Consider the following 19,217-nt stretch of genomic DNA (forward strand, 5'->3'; position numbering starts at 1 on the left):
TCTCCGAAATTTGGTTACTGGCAAGTTACTGGATATTTATTGCTGGAGAATACGAAAACACAACTAATAGGTGCAATCCCGTATTCCTCGGACTCGGACTAGTAAAACTGTCAAAAAATAAAAATTCGCTCAGAGCGAGAGAGTACCACTGAAAAGTACGGGATCGCTTTCTAGTAAAAAATTGTAACTTCTGTCAACTTCAACATAACCTCCAAATTTTGGTTGTAAATTTTTGCTTGGTTTGTATGTAAACACACTCAGCTCACATATGTAAATAACCAAAAATACCCTCAAATTCATTAGAATCCACTTAAACAAGTAATTAAATACTTTTCAACATGAATTAGCAGAGTGCACTTTTCTTTTGTTTACAATTTGGTTGCCAAACACACTACAGCTGATCGTTTGACACATTTACCAGAAATTACCAGCAAAAAATTCTCGGACTAAAACTGGTAACTTCTGACAGAGAGAGAACCGTATTTACTCTCTTTTTTGTCCTCTCAATAGTCAGAGACCCGAGTACGGGATCGATTTCCAGTAAAATCTGACTGATTCTGACTATTTCTGACTAGTCCGGACTCGTACGGGATCGCAAATAATATGTATGCGAGCCTACAATCGATAGTTTGTTTCCGATATGGTCAGCCGTTTTTTGCAGGATGTTGTGCCAAAATTAAAAAAAAATTGATAAATCGATCTCAGAATCGATGTTTTTTTACTTTTATCATGGAATCATAGCTATTGGCAACTCCTCCAATCAGCTGATTCTCAAAATGTCAGGTACATAATAAACACTACAATCCCATGACAGCAATAAACAAATATTTAATACAAGTATGAACGTATCAAAATGTTTTCCAACAATCGCACAAATACCTAGTTTCAAACATGTAACAATGCGCGCTCAGCAACAATACTATGCTATCAGGAACCTATCCGCCTGGATAGACTGCACTTATTTAAGCCGGCACCATCAATTGTCGTGTAGGTATGTGGGGTTGGGGCTCGGTTTAGCTCGTATCAAGGCACATGAAATATGCCTTGGCTCATATACATACATATATATGTACATAAAACAAGTCGAGTTTTAAACAAACCCATTTAATTACTTTGCAGTAGTATACCAAAGGCAGTGCAAGCGGGCAGATTTGTAAGCTATAGACAATACTCAACAGTGATTGCGCAGAAACAAGTAGCAGCAAAGAAAAAAATGGTAAGTAAATTGTCTCGATAATAAATCTAAAAAGATAAGAGGTACAAAAACACTTGTTACACACACATATTTCGAAAAATTATGGATGTGACTGGATGTGACTATTATTTAAAAAAAGATACATCGCTTTTAGTAATCTTTATCTGTCATGAATCTCGAGGTCACTTTAAAGAGCAACAGTGATTAATAAAGTGAAAGTCTATATACACAATTTTCATGGCCTTTAAGAAGTAATAAGTACTTACATATGTATGTATATACACATATTTTTTTAATTCGTCGAAAAAAGTAAAATTGTCTTCAAGCACCTATTTGATTATTGATTGATATTTGCCTTGTTTGCCCTAAAGTTCAATCTCCGTTTAAAAATTAAATATTCAAACATTTAATTATCTGTCCTCTACATTGCGAGTCCCAAAATAGAATTTCTATCGTACAATCATTAACAAGTTTTTCAATAAATAATATCCCTCATTACTAACATGTTTTAATATTTACATATAATGCTCTATATTCAGACTAAACTCACCGAACAAGAACGATCAGAACTACTTCAACCTCTTCTGGATGCTGGCTGGTCCCTGGTGAATGGTCGTGACGCCATTTACAAAGAATATTTATTTAAGGATTTTAATGCTGCTTTCAGTTTTATGTCCGGTGTTGCACTGCTTGCCGAAAAACTGAACCACCACCCGGAGTGGTTCAACGTATACAATAAGGTGCAAGTCACAATGTCTACACATGATGTTGGTGGTCTTAGTGCGAAAGACATTCGCGTCGCAAAATATATGGAGGAACAGGCCAAACGCCTAATTTAATTTAGTAATGAAATATATATTGTAGAATTTTGTTAATTATTCAGAGTTGTAGAATAAAGGAGAAATGTAAACTTAAGCCAACTTTGTACATCGTCATCGTAATTAGTCAAGATGTTTTATATACACTTGCTCAGAATCTCATATTCTGCTTTCTCCAATATGTCAGGCGACGTCTCATCCAAACCGTAGCCAATAGCTTTAAAGAATGCCGTAGCATTGGTATTGTTTTTCAGTACCGTTAACACAACTTTGTCCATATGCCAGTGTCGAGCACACTGTTCCAGTGCATTCATCATAAATTTGCCAAGTCCTTGACGCTGAGAGCTGCTTTCTATCTGCATTTCGTAGCTGAAATGAAATATGTGCTACATTTAATAAATCCCCGATTTTACTAAACACGTATGCTCACCAGTAAAGCACGCTATGGCCGTAGTCCATATCAAAACGAAACATGGTATATGCCACCGATTCTCCACTCTTGTCTGTTGCTACTAAATAACGTGCCCACTTTTTATTCAAGTCATTTTGTTTTACCTTTGGCTGCCACCCCATTTCCAAAGCTTTATAAAACGGGCTCACATTCCGCTCCGCCAACTTAAATGCCCATTTTAATGTTTTTGCGTCCATGTCCCCTTTTGCCCGGCAATATAGTTTGTATTCTGCGCCATTCTTTGCGGTGAAATGGGACGTGTCTGGCACAGACTCCAAAGGGTTCTTAGCCCGAGCTGCATTTTCAACGTTTCTCTGTTGATTAGTCGTAGAATTTGCGTTCGTCATCTTTTTTTTCAATTATTTTTCTGTAATACAAACGAATATTTAAAATATTATATATAAATGCCGGTAAACTTGCGATTTTTACACTTTCTTTTCACAGATGCTATTTGCTTAAAAAGTTTTGACCAATTGAGCGGGAAGACAGAGGTGAAATCTAGCGTTGCCATCTCGAGTAAACTAATGCCGAATATTCGAGTATATACATATATCCCATAAATACCCACATCTCAAGATAACCGCAGAACTCCACAGGCAAACACCGACGGCCTAACAACTGTCATTTTGACGAGCAATATGATTGTAAGTTTTTGTGTGTGGGCACTTTGACGTCTTGAAATAGGCATTTGCCGCATGACGCCACCAGACAACATTCTCTAAATTTCGGTGTTTAAAACCATTTAAATCTTAAAAAACTTGCTGAATAATTTCCTAAAACGTAATCATAAATAATCCAATAGGGTACAGATTTTTATTTTGATATAATGGCTGTATTTCTTTATTCATTCTGAACGTTTGAAATAAACTTTTTTGTTTACTTATTCTTTAGAACGTTCCTGATGATATGTTAACGTATATTTCAAACGCATTCTGTTTATTCTGGCTGTGAAATGGGATTATCCGGAATGTATAAAGAAACGCAGCTAATATTAAAATTTCATCGATGTTACCACCAGCACGCTTTCTTTGAAATGAAAATATGGCTGTCAAACTATCAAATTGCCCATGAACGAAAGACACAAGATCACGTAAGAACAAGAGAGTGAAAAAAGTCGATTTTTTTTAGCGGGTTCTACGCCATCTTGTTTCACTGGAAAACGAGGGAAAAGTAAACAAAGCAAAGAAAACAACGAAAACCAAAATTAGCCAAAATTGTTGTCAGCCACTTTAAACGCACAATTTAGGTAAAATGATGCAACAAAATGCTTTAAAATGTGTTGTCATGTTGAATTAACTCTTCTTTACTTGAAATAAAGTGTAAAATGGTGGTGCTTGTGATGTAAACAAACGCTCAGCTGACGAACCCGCTTTCGCAAACTTTTTTCTCAAAACCAGTTACAAATACATCGTCGCGTTCTTACGTGATCTTGTTGTTGTTGTTGTTGTTGTAGCAGCATACAAGTTCCCCATAGAGTTTTGGGGAGTGTTGCTGGAGTGACAGTCCTTGGCCAGATATAAATCTGGGTCGTTCCGGTTACGTAGACCCGACTGTCGTGGGAACGTGATCTTGTATTTTTGGTTCATGAAATTGCCTGCAATAGATGTCCAGCAATAAGTCCCCTTTCAGACACGTCAAGTCTTGCTTTCAAGTCTGCTCGTTCGTTGGCGAAGGAGGCGGGAAGAGTGGGGAAGAGTACAGATACCTCCGTACCATGAACCAACGACTACAGATCACCTAATCAGCCATCGTTGTATTTGTAATCGATTTTCAGAAAAAAGTTTTCGTAGCGTTTTTGACGTTTTTCGGGTTTGTTTACATCGTCTTCTACCTCTTCGTAGTGATTTTTTAGCGATTGAATGTGTTTTCTGCAGCGATTTTAATTATAAATTTTGGTTTATTACATATTTATGATATAAAATAAAGTGCTGTGTGGTCGGAACAAGTTTCTGCGTATGTTTGGTTTGCCAAAAGGCGTAAATTTGCGTGAAAAGTGGGTGCACGTTTGTGGCCAGAACGGTGGCATTGAAAAATCGACCCTTGGTAATGATATGCGATTGTAAAACACTTTCAATCATGAAAACCATATTTTATGAACTTTTTTTGCTAATTGTCATCAAGTTTCACTTTGTATATTTTATAATAAATACCAATTTAATCGCACTCAATCACCGCGCCTTTTTCGTTTTCTTTGTTTGTTTTCATTCTTAGGCAGATGTCAAAAACACTCAGAAATATACTTTTTTCTTGCTTCTTTGATTAGGTGATCTTGTATTTTTGGTTCATGCCTCCGTACCGTCAATTCGTTTCAAGTTTTCTTGTCTCTTTTGATCTTTTCGTTGCTTCCCATTTAAGAACCAAGGACTTGTGGAAGCAAATAGAAAACACAAAAGAGAATGCGTAAAAAATTGCTTTCAAGACTTGACGTGTCTGAAAGCGGACTAAGCGTTGACATATATATATATTGCAGCCCATGAAAAAAAGGCGGTATCCATTGGAAATATATTTTGTGACATGGTTATCACGACATCAGTCTTTTCCTATGGAGCTCAGTATATCTACTATATATATATACTATATACTGAGCTATGGAGACAAGGCCTAATTAAGCTTTGGTTTCCTCTAAAAGCGTTGCCGTAAAGTTACGACTGCTATTTTACGTTACCGCTTTTGAGGGTCTGTAGGTGTTTTGTTATTTTTTTTTTAATAAAAATATAGTTCATTCTTTAACAAAACCCGTGGATCTCCATGTTTCCAAATTTGAGTAGTCCACTTGCAAGGCGCTATGTAAATTTTTTTTAACTTAGTTTTTGGTGAGTAACGTACCAGTATTTAAAGTAGTTTCATGTCCACTAACAATACAGTGCAAAATCTTTCTATTTTCTGAAAAAAATAGCATCAAATGTTAACTACTATTGCAAAAATCGCTATAATACTTTTGTATGTATTTATACACTTTCAAAAGTCTCCACCATCTGATGAACTTAGAAAACTGCAAGAAAACGTGGTAGTTGCGGTGCCTAGTGGAAGGCGTCGTAAAAAAGAAGCAGACCAATCTTCATGGAAGAGCGAACGCGAAAAATTAAAAAAAGATAGCTGGGTAAAAGTTACTGTTAAAAAACTCGATATATTCAATTTTTATATATAAAATTTGCAAAAACTACCACACTGTGATATTGTTTTTCAATGTTATTAGGCTCTTGTTTATCTAAATTTTCAGATAATAAAGATAAATATACAATTTGGATGTTACTTGTTGTTGTAAACGTTTTTTTTTATTTATGGCTCACCATTATAAAATCACATAACGCTATTTGAAAGTGGGCTACTCATTTGTGCAATATTAAAAGAAAATCAACAAACTTTCGTACAAATTTCGAACTTTTAATAAATTCTAAAAAATCAATCGACATTTTTACCCACTTGAAACGTGTACTTTATTCTACAAAACTGCATACTCAGAATTTAATTAAAAAACTCGAAATTTTAACGATATTTGTAATTTTTTTTTTTGCAAAAATTTTTGAGGCAGTGTCACTCGATTGGTACATTTGTACAGATTTGTAAATTTTTATATTAGGCTATTGGTAAAAAAATGGGAAATTTCTTTTTTGTAGTCAAAAGATGGGTATAATGCTGCGATGTTCTATTGATTTTCACCGAATTTCGGCAAATACCCATTCGTGTGACACTGCCTTTAAACTTGTATTTATATGTTGGTAAAGAACGAACTATAAAAAACTAAACGAAATTAAATAACAACAAAAATAATATTTTAAAACTTGTCAAAATTTGGTGCGGCTATAATTTTTTCGTCTATTGTACATAAGTTGGCTATGATAGTAGCACAATGCCACTCATATTTGACTTACAAACAAAATACGGGCAGGAATTTCATGATCTCAACCCTGTTTTTATGAAAAATTTTATTTTTATCAGTATTTTTCTTTTAATCAAAATATGTTGAAACAAAAGTGAAACTAGAAAAAATTTTGCCAGAACCCCCCCTCGACCATAGCTACAACGTACACTAGGTTTTGTTTCGGGTGTATTTAATGACTTTTTGTAGCACCGTGTTATTGAATCATGTTTATGTTCTTAATAAAGAAATAATGAATAAACGTTGAATAATTTTGGCTAGCAACTAGTTATAGTGTCTGAAGAAGTTTATTGTCATATATAAAACTTTTGAATAAGATTTATTTTAGCTCTATAACGCTGTAATTCGATTAAGGTGCTGCATTTTGTGACTTTTAGATAGACGAATACAAAATCTATTCAACAAAGTGTGATTGAATTTGACATTGATCTAAAAAGAAGCATCCTATAAAGTCTAATTGAAAAAATTTTGTATGAATTTCGAATCGCTTGTTTATATTTTTTGGCATAATAGTACCTTAAAAAAAAGAGCATACCTGAGTTGTCAATCACACCTTGTTTAATACACCTTCGACGAATATTGATAATTTTTGTATCAATAAACTACATTAAGGAGAAATAGCAATTCATTATACATGCATACATATAAATAGTTACATATGTTTGATATTGGCCGTTTATTATATTTTAATAATATATTTTTGGGCTCCAGGCCGAGTATTAAATAAAATATGTATAACACTTTTGCTGTGTCAATATTTGTGGCGAAATATCGACAGAAGCAAAAGTAAATAAAGCAGTAAAAGTGTAATGTTTTACGTGGCCTATAGCAAAACATATAAATAATAGGTTAAATATTAATTTCATATTTCGGTTTAAATTATACAATTCTCTTAAACAGATATATGTATATGTATAACAATTTTCATGATAAAAAATAAAAATGTAATGTTTTTAGGATGATACATTTTATTACCTCCGAGTATTGTCTTCTTTTAATTTGCCAACTACTTTCATAGGAAATATCCAATCAAGATATAAATATTTAAGTGACACTCAAACAGACGCGGTATTGGAAGTGCGGTACAAGGCGGCACATAGTATAGTTATGAACCGCCTTGTACCACACTTCCAATACCGCGCATGTGTGAGAGTGACTCTTTATTTACGTTATTAATTCCTTATCTAAAACTTGGACTAATATAAGAAGTGGAAACAAATAACAATAAAATGCAATCAACAGGTGTTTGCTCAACGCTTTTCATAAACATCTACGGGTGTTCATAGACCTAATCTCATACTCATTACGGATCTTCGAAGATATTCCGAAATACCGATGGAATCTCATTAAGCATATCGCTAGCCAACATACTGCGACCCAATTTTTGATAACCGGCAGCATTGCATTTCTTGACCAAATAACACGCGGCGAACGTAGCTACAAATGCCGCATTTGCTTGATTAGATTCTAAAGCCCAATGGAAAAATGTAGCAATAGAGCCGCATAGTAAATCCCCTTGACCACCACAACGACGTCCAGAACCTCCAGCCGGTAAAGTATAGATTTCAGATGTGCTTGGTATATAGATCTTATCGTGCGGTCCCTTTTCAAGTACAATCACACCATCTCCCAGTTGTGCCATACGCTGTTTCATGACCTCCACATCTTCAGTGAAGAGACGACGAAATTCGACTTTGTTTGGCGTCAAGATGACGTTACATAATCCGTTTACTAAATCGATATTTTCATTGAGTATAAATAAACCATCCGCATCGATGACTAGTGGTTTGTTAAGCTCTTTACATAGTTTGATAAGGCGTATAGCAGTCTTTTGTATCTTTGGGTCACGTCCTAGTCCAGGTCCAATCACCAATACATGGAGGCGCTCCATCCACGGCGTTATTTGCTCCACTGCATCATCTGCATCTAGCAAAGGGTGTACGATTAATTCTGGACTGTAAGATTTAATGACAACCGCTGCATCTCGCTGGCAAAATACATGAGCCAGGTCGGCACCTACACGCATAGCGCTTATGGCTGAGAAATATGGTGCACCCGTATACTCCAGCGAACCCCCGATGACACCAATACGTCCAGCTTGACCTTTGTGACGTTGATTGACGCCATCTGTGGCATTCAATGTTGGCACTACTGTGGAACGCGTTAGCTTCAGCAGCTTTTCAGCCTGTACAGGTATTTCTATGAACTTGGACATTTTATAACTATAAGCCGTTCTGTGAATATAGCTGGCACCAAGCCAATTACCGATAATCTTCTGATGCGAATGAGTAAATAAATAATAACTCAGCTTGGTCACGTTGCCAATCGGCTTTGTCAAGTTCATTTCTATGTTTTCCCGTTTGTTAGGCTCCTTGATTTCATTGCTGTCAAACAGAGAACGTTAAATACAGAAAAGCTGCTATCACAAATAGTCGTGTGAATTGTCAAAAACTATGAAAATTACTCTAGAATTTCACCACTCGAATCGAAAATTGAGAGCGGCAAGTTAACATAGCTTAGCAGAGATACAATTTTGTTAATTTGTATCAATCAAGGCGAATTAATATAAGGTGATAGCAGGAGTACAAAAACAAAAATGTACATGTATTTTGTTTTTGCTTTGGCGGCATAAAATGTCAAAATCTGTAAAGGCGCTGGCCCAATGCAGGCTTGCTTTACACGCCTTACTTACTTTAATTTGCTTTGATTTACTTCAAAAACTCGTTTGGCCAAATGACGGCTTGGAACGCTGTCAAAGCTACCAGCTGTGTAGTTAAAAAATTAAGGTCTGTTCCCTTACACTATGAATAATTTTCCCACAAAATTCCAGAAAACTAAAAAAAAATACAAACAATCTTTTCAGATTTATTTTCAATTGATGCGAATTTGAATGCATTTCAAAGGAATGATAATAATTATACATATATAACTATAGGTACATTTATTAAAAACAAAAAAAAATGCAATTCTTCAAGAGACGACTGACCAGTAGTTTGACATCATAAATATCGCTAGCTAGCAAGAGAAATTAAGGATTAATGTACTTGTTTTATTTTTTCTTATTTATATTCAATGAAAGGCAAATTTTCTAAGTCCAGAAGAGGCCCCGAAAATCCGATAAGGCCAAAATAATACGAAATCTTTTAATAAAGACCGAATCCTTTTGATTCGTATGGAGTTTTGCTTTGCTTTAAACACGCAAAATGTATTCAAAGTTCCTGTAAAATTTGTAAAAATGGACTTAGCAACTTTTCAGCCAGCGATATGTTAAATATAAATATGGAAACATATAACCATTTTTATTAAACTTTGAATATATAATATAAATTTTTTTTAATTACGTAAAAAAAATTGTGTACATAAAAGTGTGCAGCAGTTTGTTTGAATTGATTTAGAACTGGAACATACCTTTTTGTCAAAAGCCTACGAAACGCTTTCAAATAAAACATTTGCCTATTTGAAACTTTGAGGCGCTTAAAGCAAGTGAAGCAAAGCTGCCATTTGGCCAGCCTTCATACATTTTAGTATATTCCAAATAACTTTTGACAGTTCCCAAAGCGAGGCAAGCAAAGCAAGCCTGCATTGGGCCAATACCTTTACACATTGAGATGTTAGCTTACTATCAATATGGAAGTATTACATATATGCCGAAATTTGGTTACTGGCAAGTTACTGGATATTTTTTTGCTGGAGATTACGAAAACACAACTATTGAAAAGAATTAAAACGATAGAAAATAACCAAACACAAGCAATCAAAATGAAATAAAGCCAGCAAACGCGACACCAGAAACAAGTGAATATTTTGACAGCTAAAATGAGCGTTCGCGTCAGAAACGCGCCAAAAACGAAACATATTCACTCACATTCACTGACAGTCACTAAAGTGAGTGAACGCTCTTATATAATACGAATTTTGTTTCACATGAGTAAAAGTGACTCGTTGCGCCGCGTTGCGTTTTCTATAATAAGGGCCGGTTACTCAATGTCTGGTTAACACTAATCTCCAGTTAAACATAGTTATCGACGTTACGGACTACCTGTTGTATGCATGGAGTCGAATACGTCGATAAATATGTTTAACCGTAGATTAGGGTTAACCAGACATTGAGTAACCGGCCCTACGACTCCATGCATACAACAGGGAGTCGGTAACGTCGATAACTATGTTTAACCGGGGATTAGTGTTAACCAGACCGGCCCTTAGTTATGGTTATTTATCACTTTTAGGGCCGGTTACTCAATGTCTGTTGTATGCATGGAGTCGAAGACGTCGATAACGATGTTTAACCGCAGAGTTGAGAAGCAGCCATTTGTAATAGCAATTGAGAAAAAAGCGTGTGACGTTCGTAATTTTGAAGCTTGCTATTTCTGTTTTGCTTCTTTCTTTATGTGTATTTTGTTGGTGGTGTATTTTAGTGATTTTTAAGCGATTTTCAATAATTTTTTTTTGCAAATGTAATTAAAATGAAGTGTTCGGTGATTGGTGGCAAAAAAACGTGCAAAATAATAATTTGGTTAGCACAAACATTTGCTGCAAAATTGCTTACATTTTCTCTTTATGCTTCGTCTTCATATTCTTTGTTAATTTTTCAAAGAAAATAACATGGCGCCGAAATTACAAACGTCAGCCAGTAAATTACTTTTTTATTTTGCTTCATCTTGTCAGATCTTGTGTAGTTGGATCATGATAAACTCCCATAAAATCGATTTTATGGCTCAATGAGAACGTAATATTATGGGCGAACTATCGATGTTTCGCAAACATCGATGCATCTTTTATTTCCAAACTGCATGTAATGGCAATATATTCGCAATTTGCTTGATTTGTTACATTTCTAATGTTTAGTTGAAAGTATAAAGGTAAAATATTAAAAGATGTTGAAGCAGCATGTTCTGGTGGAGTTAAAGCAATTCGTTCAGGCAGTAACGAGTCATCGGGGCAATCAAAAGAAGCTCACAAACACCTCACTGCTGCGCAGCAGTTTTCATCTGCTCGAGGACTTGCCGGCAGCTCGCGAAATTATATTCGAGTATTTCTCGTTAGTAGCAGAAGTGGCCGTGCAAAATTATGTAGCCAATGCGAATGTGGACTACGCCACTGGATTGCCAATAAGGCAAGGCAAACAAGGTGGGGGTGGATCCAGCTCAACAAGTAATGTTCCCACTCAGCCGACGGTCATTGAGGATAGTAGCTGGTCAGCAGTGCAAGAGGCCTTGGAAAATTTGGTTGTCAAAGGTCCTTCAGCTTGGGGTCCAGTAATTGCTTCGTGGAGTCTCGATTTGGTGGGGAAATTATCAGACAAATATACGAAAAGGAAAATGTCCATTGTAGCGGCTTGCAATTATTGGCTGAACTGCGGCGCAATGCGTGGTCTACTTACATTAATTAGTTTAAGTTTCCGTAAACTTAGCAATACCGAAAAAGAGTCATGCGTAGAGACTCTCCTAGGTTTGTTTATTAAAATGTTCCGAATGCTGTAGATTTCTTTTAATACAACTATTTTTAATTTCAGCTGCCTTTCAGCGCTACTCACTTAGTTTTGACTGGGTAGTAGCGCGCCTTGGTGGCTGCTTTCCCCTAAGCATTATATCGCAAATATTGCAGTGTAGCCTAAAACGGTTCGCTGAAGATTATCGTTGCCGCTTTGATTCTGAGTTGGGCATCTTGGACTATTTATCCTTTGCCCACGAGCAAGAGTTAAAGCAAGCTTTGACGGATCTCCTAAAAGATGGCTTTAATCCAAAGAAAACTTTGGATGCATGTATAATACCATTTCTATTGGTTATGGCAACTTTTGCGGATGCTTTGTTGCAGAACCTAGTTGTTGTATTTCTCGAAATGTGTATGTATTTTGAAGAAAATTGTTTTTATTAAATTTAAACACCCACTGCTACTTTAGATAACGATGATCTACGCCAAACTATAATACAAAAGTCACCCCTTTGGATGAGCAACAAGATGTTTGCGGAAATGCAGCCTTCACTTAATAGTTTGGCTTTGCGTTTGAAGTCGAATGGTGCACAAGTGCTCATTGCTGTATCACAAATGGCTGAACAATTTGCTTGGTGCCAAGATTTTCTAGAATACACAATGCAGGACTTAGAGCAAGTTGTTCTAAATGCTACGGTGTGCCCGCTAATGAATGATTTGGCTACCGAAGAGTCGAAATATTTACTCTGGAAGAGTTGCTTAAACGCTAACATTTTTCAACAGCAAACGGCAGTGCGATTACTATTGATTGTTTGTAAGTTATTTTCATATTTTATTACCTTCTGTGAACATCATATCAGCTGCTTCGCTTTTAGCCACACAACATTCACACATTTACTACCAGACAATCTCGGAGCTATTACGAAAATCCTATTTGGCCAATCCTAATGGCTTGGGTGCGATAATTCGTATTATCGGTGGACAAAGTGGCGTGGTGGAATTTCCAAGCATTAAACCCGGACTGCAAATGGTGCTGGAAGCTGTGTTGCTCCAGGAACAATTTAAACACACACGTTTGGCAAATGAAAATCAATCAGAAGCACTGAACACATTCAAAAACCTCAATATGCTAACCAAGTGAGTATTTATTTTTTCGGGTTCTAAATTAAAATGTAGAATATTGTGTGTTGCATGCTTCCCAGAATGCAAAAAAGGCATACATTCCAGTATATGAAGCAAAGCTTGCTGCCTAATGTGCTCAACGATTGCCTACCAAAAATTTTACAAATTCTAGAGGTTACTGTAACTAAAGTCATCCTACGTATGAATAAATTAGAAGAAGAGGTAGGACAAAATAGCAATAAACAAAATAACGAGTTTAATAGTGAAAGAAAAAAGAAAAAAACCATTGCTGCGGATGTCGGCGCGGAAGCAATGGATGTAGACAATGCCGAAAATGATACGAAAGTTATAATCGGAATACCACTTTTCGATACCGACGATGGCGAAGAAGAAGAAACGGATACAAAGCGGCGCATTTTAGCGCATACCATCATCGATTTGCTCAATACAATTGAAGCTGGATTAAAAGGCACAGTTATGCGTACCACAGAGGTAGAAATATACGCCTTTCCGGTGATATTACCTAGTACTAATTAAGCCTTTTCCGTACAGGTGTTGAAACTGTCAATATTAAGCGTTAGATATTTCTTTTTGGCACTCACTGAGAAAAGTAAATATCCTGTTTCTATCTAGTTTATAAAATTATTTAAAATAATTAATTTGCCATTTTTGTGTGTACATTTCAAAGGCCATATATCCCGCTCGGCAGCAGTGAACCGAGCCTACTTGTTGCTAGCCCGCCAATGTTCTGCACGGAAAGCTGCACGCAGCGCTTGCATACGCGAGTTAGTTGAAGGAGCACTCTTCTATTATGGCTACCTATTTGGTCAATACGAAGAGCCAGAGGCGAACCAACTTGATATACCCGAACATGAAATGGTATTGCTTCAAAATCAACGTCACAGCTTAGGTCCAAATGCCAATCGTACAGTTTTGCATGCCGGAGTTATTGGTCGAGGATTGCGCTCTGATTGCATAGCAAAAGATCAGAAAGGTTGCCCAGCTGAAACACAAACGCTGCTACTCAAAGCGCTGGATGCTTGTTGCACAGTAGCGGACAAACAAAATTCTGTTGAAGGTTATTCGATGATATCACTAATGCTTGTCGAAATGGTCTCAACGGATGTTATGTACAATGGCCTGCCGTTCCCCGATGAAGAATTCACGAAAGTGACAATGGAGCGCGATTTAATGATAAGACGTGCCTTTAGCACATCCCCTGTGCTATGGGCATTGCTGGGCTTCATAGCAGCACATCGGCCGGCGCTATGCTTCTCGTCGGTACTCTTGCGTGCAATGTGCGCCACTTGCTTGCACCAATGGCGCGCCAAAAATGGTAATGCAGCAAATGTGTTTTAGATTTCTACTAACTACTAATGTTTATTGCAGTTAACAAATTCCAGCCATTCGATCCCAATGACGAACTAATGCATTGCACTAAGAAACTGTTGCAATTGTTGGCGATGGGACAGTTGCTACCGCCACCGCTTTCCAATTTGCATGTAATAATTAAACATTTTGAACCACCGGAGGTGAAGATAGGCTTTTGAAGCAATTATTTGCGTTGTTTACTTGAGGTTTCCTTATTCACAGATTGCTTTGCTGCTAAAAGAGTGTGTTTGGAACTACCTTAAAGATCACGTTCCCTCACCAGCGCTGTTTCATGTTGATAACAATGATTTGCATTGGCGCAACCCGCATATGTCGAGGACTCCTCCACAATATGTGGACACGTTACGCAATTTAATGCAGAAAAAACTAACTAAACTTGGACAGCATTATTACCAAATGTTCATTATGCCCGAATTGAATGATTCGGATACTACTCAAGCCAACTTAGCGGAATCAGCAATGAGTAAAGGAGAGGTAGAAATTATTAAGGCGTGATTGAATATTCTGCTTGTTATTCAAAATACAGCTTTAAAAGTAATTTTATCGGGACAATCCCAAATCAAGCGAAAAACTTCACTTTTCATTTACAACAATTTATTTATTTATATTTTTCAAGTGTTAAAAATGTGGAAAAAAAATTATTTTTCCTGTCTAGGCATTTGGTTTACACCATTCACATAATCCATAATAAATAAGATTTTTAATTTTTCAGTTAAAACAAAAACGAAGACAGTGTATTTAATTTTTGTATTGTCGGTAGGAAATGTATGCATTTAACGTTTATTTACAGGCATTTTATGTGTGTAAATTTAAATTGTCATTTATATGTATGTATTCTCAAAAATGGATTTTTTCTTGTATAATTTATAAGTTTCAAAAATGTTTTACAATGTGTGAGATTGAATTTGCGATTGCACATGTTATTGGCGTACAAAACAACCTTATTTAACGATATAATCAACTTACGTCAGATTGATAAGTTGAGTTTTGGCATTTCGTACTTATTCTATGCATGTTTGCATTTCCAAATATTATACGCACTTGTTATATTTTTGATGATAAACAAAATTTTGATTGATTCACTTAATTTGCACATCTTTTACTGTTTTACATGCGAGACAGTAGAAGAAAAATAACAAAAGGAGGTAAGGAGTATATTTCAAATAAGATATTAAATAAAATTTATGTACTAACTAAAAATTATGCAACAAAAATTCAAACGCGAATAATACAGTAAAATCAAAAACTCTTTTTTTTTAGTAATAGATTCTAGCGAAACAACGCAGATTAATAAAGTACTCCAAATTAAAGATAAGTAGTATTCTATAAATTATGTTGGAGTGTGGCTTGCATTTGGCAGCGAGAGAACTAGCTAATACTTATTCCCCTCACCTCGGCAAGCTGCACTAATAAGGCTAACTGACTTGACATTTAACCGCGAATGAATTGTTTAGAGTTGAAACTTCTCAATTTTCATATGCAATAATTAAACTACGTAACTCCAATGACTACGTGTACTGCGCATGGGCGCCTACTCTTGTGACAATCACCTCCACTCATTAAGATGGTCGGCAATTTGAGAGCTTTTTTACAGATATACAAGATGTCAGTTTTTTGGCGCGCCTTTTCAATGACGAGGACTTTTTTTCCTTATTGATGCTGTTCGATATTGACGCACCTGCACTTGTTGAAGCACCCGTTGAATTTGCAGCCGCAAACTGTTTTTGTTGCTGTTGTGCTTTGATTTCAGCGGCTGCTGCAGCTGCTTGGCGAGCAAGCTCACCTAGAAGATTAAAACATAAATGTGCATAAATTTGTTTCAATACCTATAGGCATAGTGCGTACTCACGATTCAGATCATGTTCAGTAAAATAGACCTCTTCTAAATCACGTTCGGTTTCATAGTGGTAAGCATCTAAATAAGGCAGTACCGTGGAGCGGCGATATATATCATGTTTAAGTGGCGGAATGGGTATCGGTGGACCCTTTTCTTCTGGTGCCGATATGAACCAACTATATGAATGTACACACAAAAAAAAAAATTTATGGTGCAACTGTGGACATATCTTGTATACTTACGGATCGCAGCGTATTTGTTGTATAGTGTATCGTTTAGCTGGGTCAGCCTGCAGCATACCCAATATAAGTCCGGCTAACTGTGCGTTTAACTTGAACAACCAATCTGGCGCCTGCCACTGCCCGCGTCCAATATTCTCAAAGAGCCTATAAATGTTATCGCCTTCGAAAGGATATTGACCTGTACATATGTTATAGCTAGCCGAGATTAAAGAAGAAAAACTTAGTTTCGGACCCATAATAAAAATGTAATGCACTTACAGCGTAATACCACAGCTCCAAATGTCTACCTTGGTGCCGGAGAAAGACTCGTGTCCATTGGCAATTTCTGGCGGTTGAAAAGCAGGCGATCCCTGACCGGTCGTGCATGTATCGTCCATCGCAAATAGGTCTAACTGCTCAGCAACCCCAAAATCAGAAATTTTCAGTATTTGTTCAAGGGAGAGCAGCAGATTTCCAGGCTTTATATCTTTGTGTATAATGCGACAACCATGAAGATACTCTAAGCCGCTGATTAGTTGGCAGAAGTAGCGATGTGCCTGGAACAGAGGTAGTTTCTTTTCGGGTGCGCTTTCAACCAGTTCCTAGAAAAAAGTAATTATTAAGTATAAATTTTAAACTCAAGAGCATGATATTGTTGTATGATATATTTAAATTCTGCTATACTGTATATACATGCCGCTCATTTACTTCAATAGTGTCATAATAAAAAAATAAAATAAATTTGGAGTTGGGTATGTAGAAATTATCGCTGCCTGTTACTCTATGTTTCTTAAAAATTTCATGTCGATTACCAACATGTATTTCACTAAATTCAAGACTTTAAAGCCGTTTTCTTGAGTTGTAACACTATTGATGTAAATGAGCGATATGATTTAAGTACCTGCAGTCCCCCCACACAGTACTCCATAATCATGTACATCTTTTGTTTTTCTTCATTGTACAAAACGTCCAAGAGCGCTACCACATTTTTGTGCTGTAGATTTCGCAGCAATTGTATTTCTCGCTGCACATTTTGCTCCCCATTAGGAATGCGTCTCAATTTTCGCTTCGTTAATATCTTCACTGCCCGCCGGCAAAGATTTTCGGAGTCCAGCACTTCTTTCACTTTTCCATACGAACCCTCACCCAGCACATCACCCATTACATACTTTCCAACCATTTTAATTTCTTTCTTTTTCTTTTGATAGATTATCTCTGCACTGTCAACTCGATTGAAGAACATATTTCCTATATCCAATGTTGTCAAATCGAGCGCATCAATTTGTTCACTGTCTAGCCACGTTACCTGTGGATTTGGTTGTTCACTCAGTAATTCTTTAGCTTCACTAGCAGCCACAAAATTGGCTACTCCAACATCGCTACATTCTATGTCGGTATCTTCGTATGTCTCTTCCGGATTGGACAGTGCATCGTAGTGAAAGTTCTTATTAGCCAAAAGAACTGACACTTCGCCATCCGTGGTCTCTACATCCATTTTTGTTATGTTAGCCTCGTTAATTACTTGCAATTTCTGGTGGTTTGCCAACTGCTTGGTGCCCAAAGGTGGCATTAAAATGCTATTATTGATAGTCACTGAGCTCGTGGTAGAGGCCAACAGGGACTCCCCTACGTTACTTTTCTTGATATTATTGTTGTTAATGATGCTACATTCAGTTGTGGATTGCTGTTTTATTTGTATTTCCATGGCAAGTGTGCAGCCAATGATTAGTTGACACCCCCGCGCGTTAACCATAGGGTATACATATGTAGGTTTCGTTTTTTTTTTTTAATTTCAGGACTAGAATTGGATACACAGTCGTTTGAAGGTTAGACGCTTTTTTTAATGCGATTTCTTTTGGTTTCCTTTAAAACCATGCGCTCCACTTACGTATGCAGAGCGCCACAACCAGCTTACATTTTAGCTAAATTGTTGTATTTGTGTATCCTTTGTGTTGCTCCAGGAACTACTCTACTTCGTACATGCGCCACAATCAGGTGATTTAGAAGTGAAGAGAGATGGAGTTTCAACTTGCACTACCCGTTGGTATATATATTTAGGTAATTTTCTCGAGCGTTTAGCAATCATGCATAAATCTTATCATAAGCAGAGGGGTGCCGTGCACCACTTCAGACAGTTCCATCACCTTGAAAGTATACTTAGTGTTCCTATTATGCGTTTTGTATTTCTATGTAAGTATTTATCTAAACTCCTGGTTAGCAGCAGCTATTTGTCATTTAAATAATTGCACAATTTATTACAAAATTTTTATTTGATTAGTTTTTTAGCCACTAAAATTTTCTGCTATGCCTGCTGATCGTAATTTCATTTTTTCATCAACATACTAATCGCGTTGCCAACTATGAGGAAGAATTGCGGACCGAAACAAAATAGGCGCAAGCGGCATTTCACATGTGGAGAGTAAAAAAATTGGAGAGTAAAACACCAAATTATTAAATTATTTAACATATGTATGTAAATACATATGTATGCATGACAATATCTAATAATTAATTATGAATGTAAAAAATTAAATCAACTTTACTATAAAGATATTTGCATCCCATACTGTGAAATATAATTTCAAGCTCCTTGTTGTTTATACACTCACACCTGATTTACATGATTCAAGTACATGAACGAAAGACACAAGATCACGCCTTCCCGAAAGAAAGAAAAAAGTTATTTATGTGTGCACACGTTGTCACAAGCGAAAATTAAGAAAATTGCAGTAAAAAGCCACTACCAAATTGTAAACAACGAACAAATGTAAACAAACGGCTAATGTCAAAGTCGCCCAACTTTCTTCCTAAATGCGATTATAACGGGCGATCTTGTATTTTTGGTTCATGATTCAAGTACTTTAAAGC

The 19,217-nt window shown here is 36.4% G+C and overlaps 5 protein-coding genes across 7 annotated transcripts; 2 read left to right on the forward strand and 3 right to left on the reverse strand.

Moving 5' to 3' along the window:
• Nucleotides 1–840: 840 nt before the first annotated feature.
• On the forward strand, nt 841–2,063 carry LOC118737926 (pterin-4-alpha-carbinolamine dehydratase-like). 2 transcript variants are annotated; one of them, XM_036468751.1, is made up of 3 exons: nt 841–991; nt 1,120–1,216; nt 1,735–2,063. In XM_036468751.1, the coding sequence occupies exons 1-3, from the start codon at nt 900–902 to the stop codon at nt 2,032–2,034; spliced, it is 489 nt and encodes a 162-aa protein (XP_036324644.1). In that variant the 5' UTR covers nt 841–899; the 3' UTR covers nt 2,035–2,063. The 2 variants fall into 2 exon arrangements, with proteins under 2 accessions (XP_036324644.1, XP_036324645.1); XM_036468752.1 differs by having other exon boundaries at nt 843–991; nt 1,123–1,216.
• On the reverse strand, nt 2,060–2,929 carry LOC118737924 (N-alpha-acetyltransferase 40-like). Its single transcript, XM_036468750.1, has 3 exons — nt 2,894–2,929; nt 2,444–2,831; nt 2,060–2,382 (listed from the first exon to the last, which is right to left on the reverse strand). The coding sequence occupies exons 2-3, from the start codon at nt 2,809–2,811 to the stop codon at nt 2,151–2,153; spliced, it is 600 nt and encodes a 199-aa protein (XP_036324643.1). The 5' UTR covers nt 2,812–2,831; nt 2,894–2,929; the 3' UTR covers nt 2,060–2,150.
• Nucleotides 2,930–7,289: 4,360 nt separating this feature from the next.
• LOC118737927 (ATP-dependent (S)-NAD(P)H-hydrate dehydratase) lies at nt 7,290–8,852 on the reverse strand. Its single transcript, XM_036468753.1, has one exon. It carries the CDS (start codon nt 8,686–8,688, stop codon nt 7,648–7,650), a length of 1,041 nt encoding a protein of 346 aa, XP_036324646.1. The 5' UTR covers nt 8,689–8,852; the 3' UTR covers nt 7,290–7,647.
• A 2,000-nt stretch (nt 8,853–10,852) lies between these two features.
• On the forward strand, nt 10,853–15,015 carry LOC118737928 (integrator complex subunit 5). 2 transcript variants are annotated; one of them, XM_036468754.1, is made up of 9 exons: nt 10,853–11,795; nt 11,860–12,189; nt 12,247–12,591; nt 12,653–12,914; nt 12,980–13,391; nt 13,452–13,509; nt 13,588–14,235; nt 14,289–14,431; nt 14,493–15,015. In XM_036468754.1, exons 1-9 carry the CDS (start codon nt 11,222–11,224, stop codon nt 14,784–14,786), a joined length of 3,066 nt encoding a protein of 1,021 aa, XP_036324647.1. In that variant the 5' UTR covers nt 10,853–11,221; the 3' UTR covers nt 14,787–15,015. The 2 variants fall into 2 exon arrangements, with proteins under 2 accessions (XP_036324647.1, XP_036324648.1); XM_036468755.1 differs by lacking the exon at nt 11,860–12,189 and having other exon boundaries at nt 10,855–11,795.
• A 41-nt stretch (nt 15,016–15,056) lies between these two features.
• On the reverse strand, nt 15,057–18,701 carry LOC118737929 (serine/threonine-protein kinase stk11). The gene is made up of 5 exons (XM_036468756.1): nt 17,251–18,701; nt 16,629–16,951; nt 16,371–16,565; nt 16,141–16,304; nt 15,057–16,074 (listed from the first exon to the last, which is right to left on the reverse strand). Exons 1-5 carry the CDS (start codon nt 18,100–18,102, stop codon nt 15,851–15,853), a joined length of 1,758 nt encoding a protein of 585 aa, XP_036324649.1. The 5' UTR covers nt 18,103–18,701; the 3' UTR covers nt 15,057–15,850.
• Between the last annotated feature and the right edge of the window lie 516 nt (nt 18,702–19,217).

This window comes from Rhagoletis pomonella, unplaced genomic scaffold (genome assembly GCF_013731165.1).
Source record: "Rhagoletis pomonella isolate Grant_MI unplaced genomic scaffold, Rhpom_1.0 Rhpom_scaffold_00004, whole genome shotgun sequence".
Taxonomy (NCBI): domain Eukaryota; kingdom Metazoa; phylum Arthropoda; class Insecta; order Diptera; family Tephritidae; genus Rhagoletis; species Rhagoletis pomonella.

Bases quoted from the DNA above. Each gene is read 5' to 3' on its own strand.
- LOC118737927 (XM_036468753.1), bottom strand. From the start codon at position 8,688: ATGAACTTGACAAAGCCGATTGGCAACGTGACCAAGCTGAGTTATTAT.
- LOC118737924 (XM_036468750.1), bottom strand. From the start codon at position 2,811: ATGACGAACGCAAATTCTACGACTAATCAACAGAGAAACGTTGAAAAT. The intron at 2,383-2,443 runs GTGAGCATACGT...ATTTCATTTCAG, and splicing joins GGCCATAGCGTGCTTTACTG to CTACGAAATGCAGATAGAAA.
- LOC118737928 (XM_036468754.1), top strand. From the start codon at position 11,222: ATGTTGAAGCAGCATGTTCTGGTGGAGTTAAAGCAATTCGTTCAGGCA. The intron at 13,392-13,451 runs GTAGAAATATAC...TTTTCCGTACAG, and splicing joins CAGTTATGCGTACCACAGAG to GTGTTGAAACTGTCAATATT. The intron at 13,510-13,587 runs GTAAATATCCTG...TACATTTCAAAG, and splicing joins TTTGGCACTCACTGAGAAAA to GCCATATATCCCGCTCGGCA.
- LOC118737926 (XM_036468751.1), top strand. From the start codon at position 900: ATGCGCGCTCAGCAACAATACTATGCTATCAGGAACCTATCCGCCTGG. The intron at 992-1,119 runs GTATGTGGGGTT...ATTACTTTGCAG, and splicing joins CACCATCAATTGTCGTGTAG to TAGTATACCAAAGGCAGTGC. The intron at 1,217-1,734 runs GTAAGTAAATTG...CTCTATATTCAG, and splicing joins TAGCAGCAAAGAAAAAAATG to ACTAAACTCACCGAACAAGA.
- LOC118737929 (XM_036468756.1), bottom strand. From the start codon at position 18,102: ATGGTTAACGCGCGGGGGTGTCAACTAATCATTGGCTGCACACTTGCC. The intron at 16,952-17,250 runs GTACTTAAATCA...ACTTTTTTCTAG, and splicing joins ACTGTGTGGGGGGACTGCAG to GAACTGGTTGAAAGCGCACC. The intron at 16,305-16,370 runs GTAAGTATACAA...ACATTCATATAG, and splicing joins CAACAAATACGCTGCGATCC to TTGGTTCATATCGGCACCAG.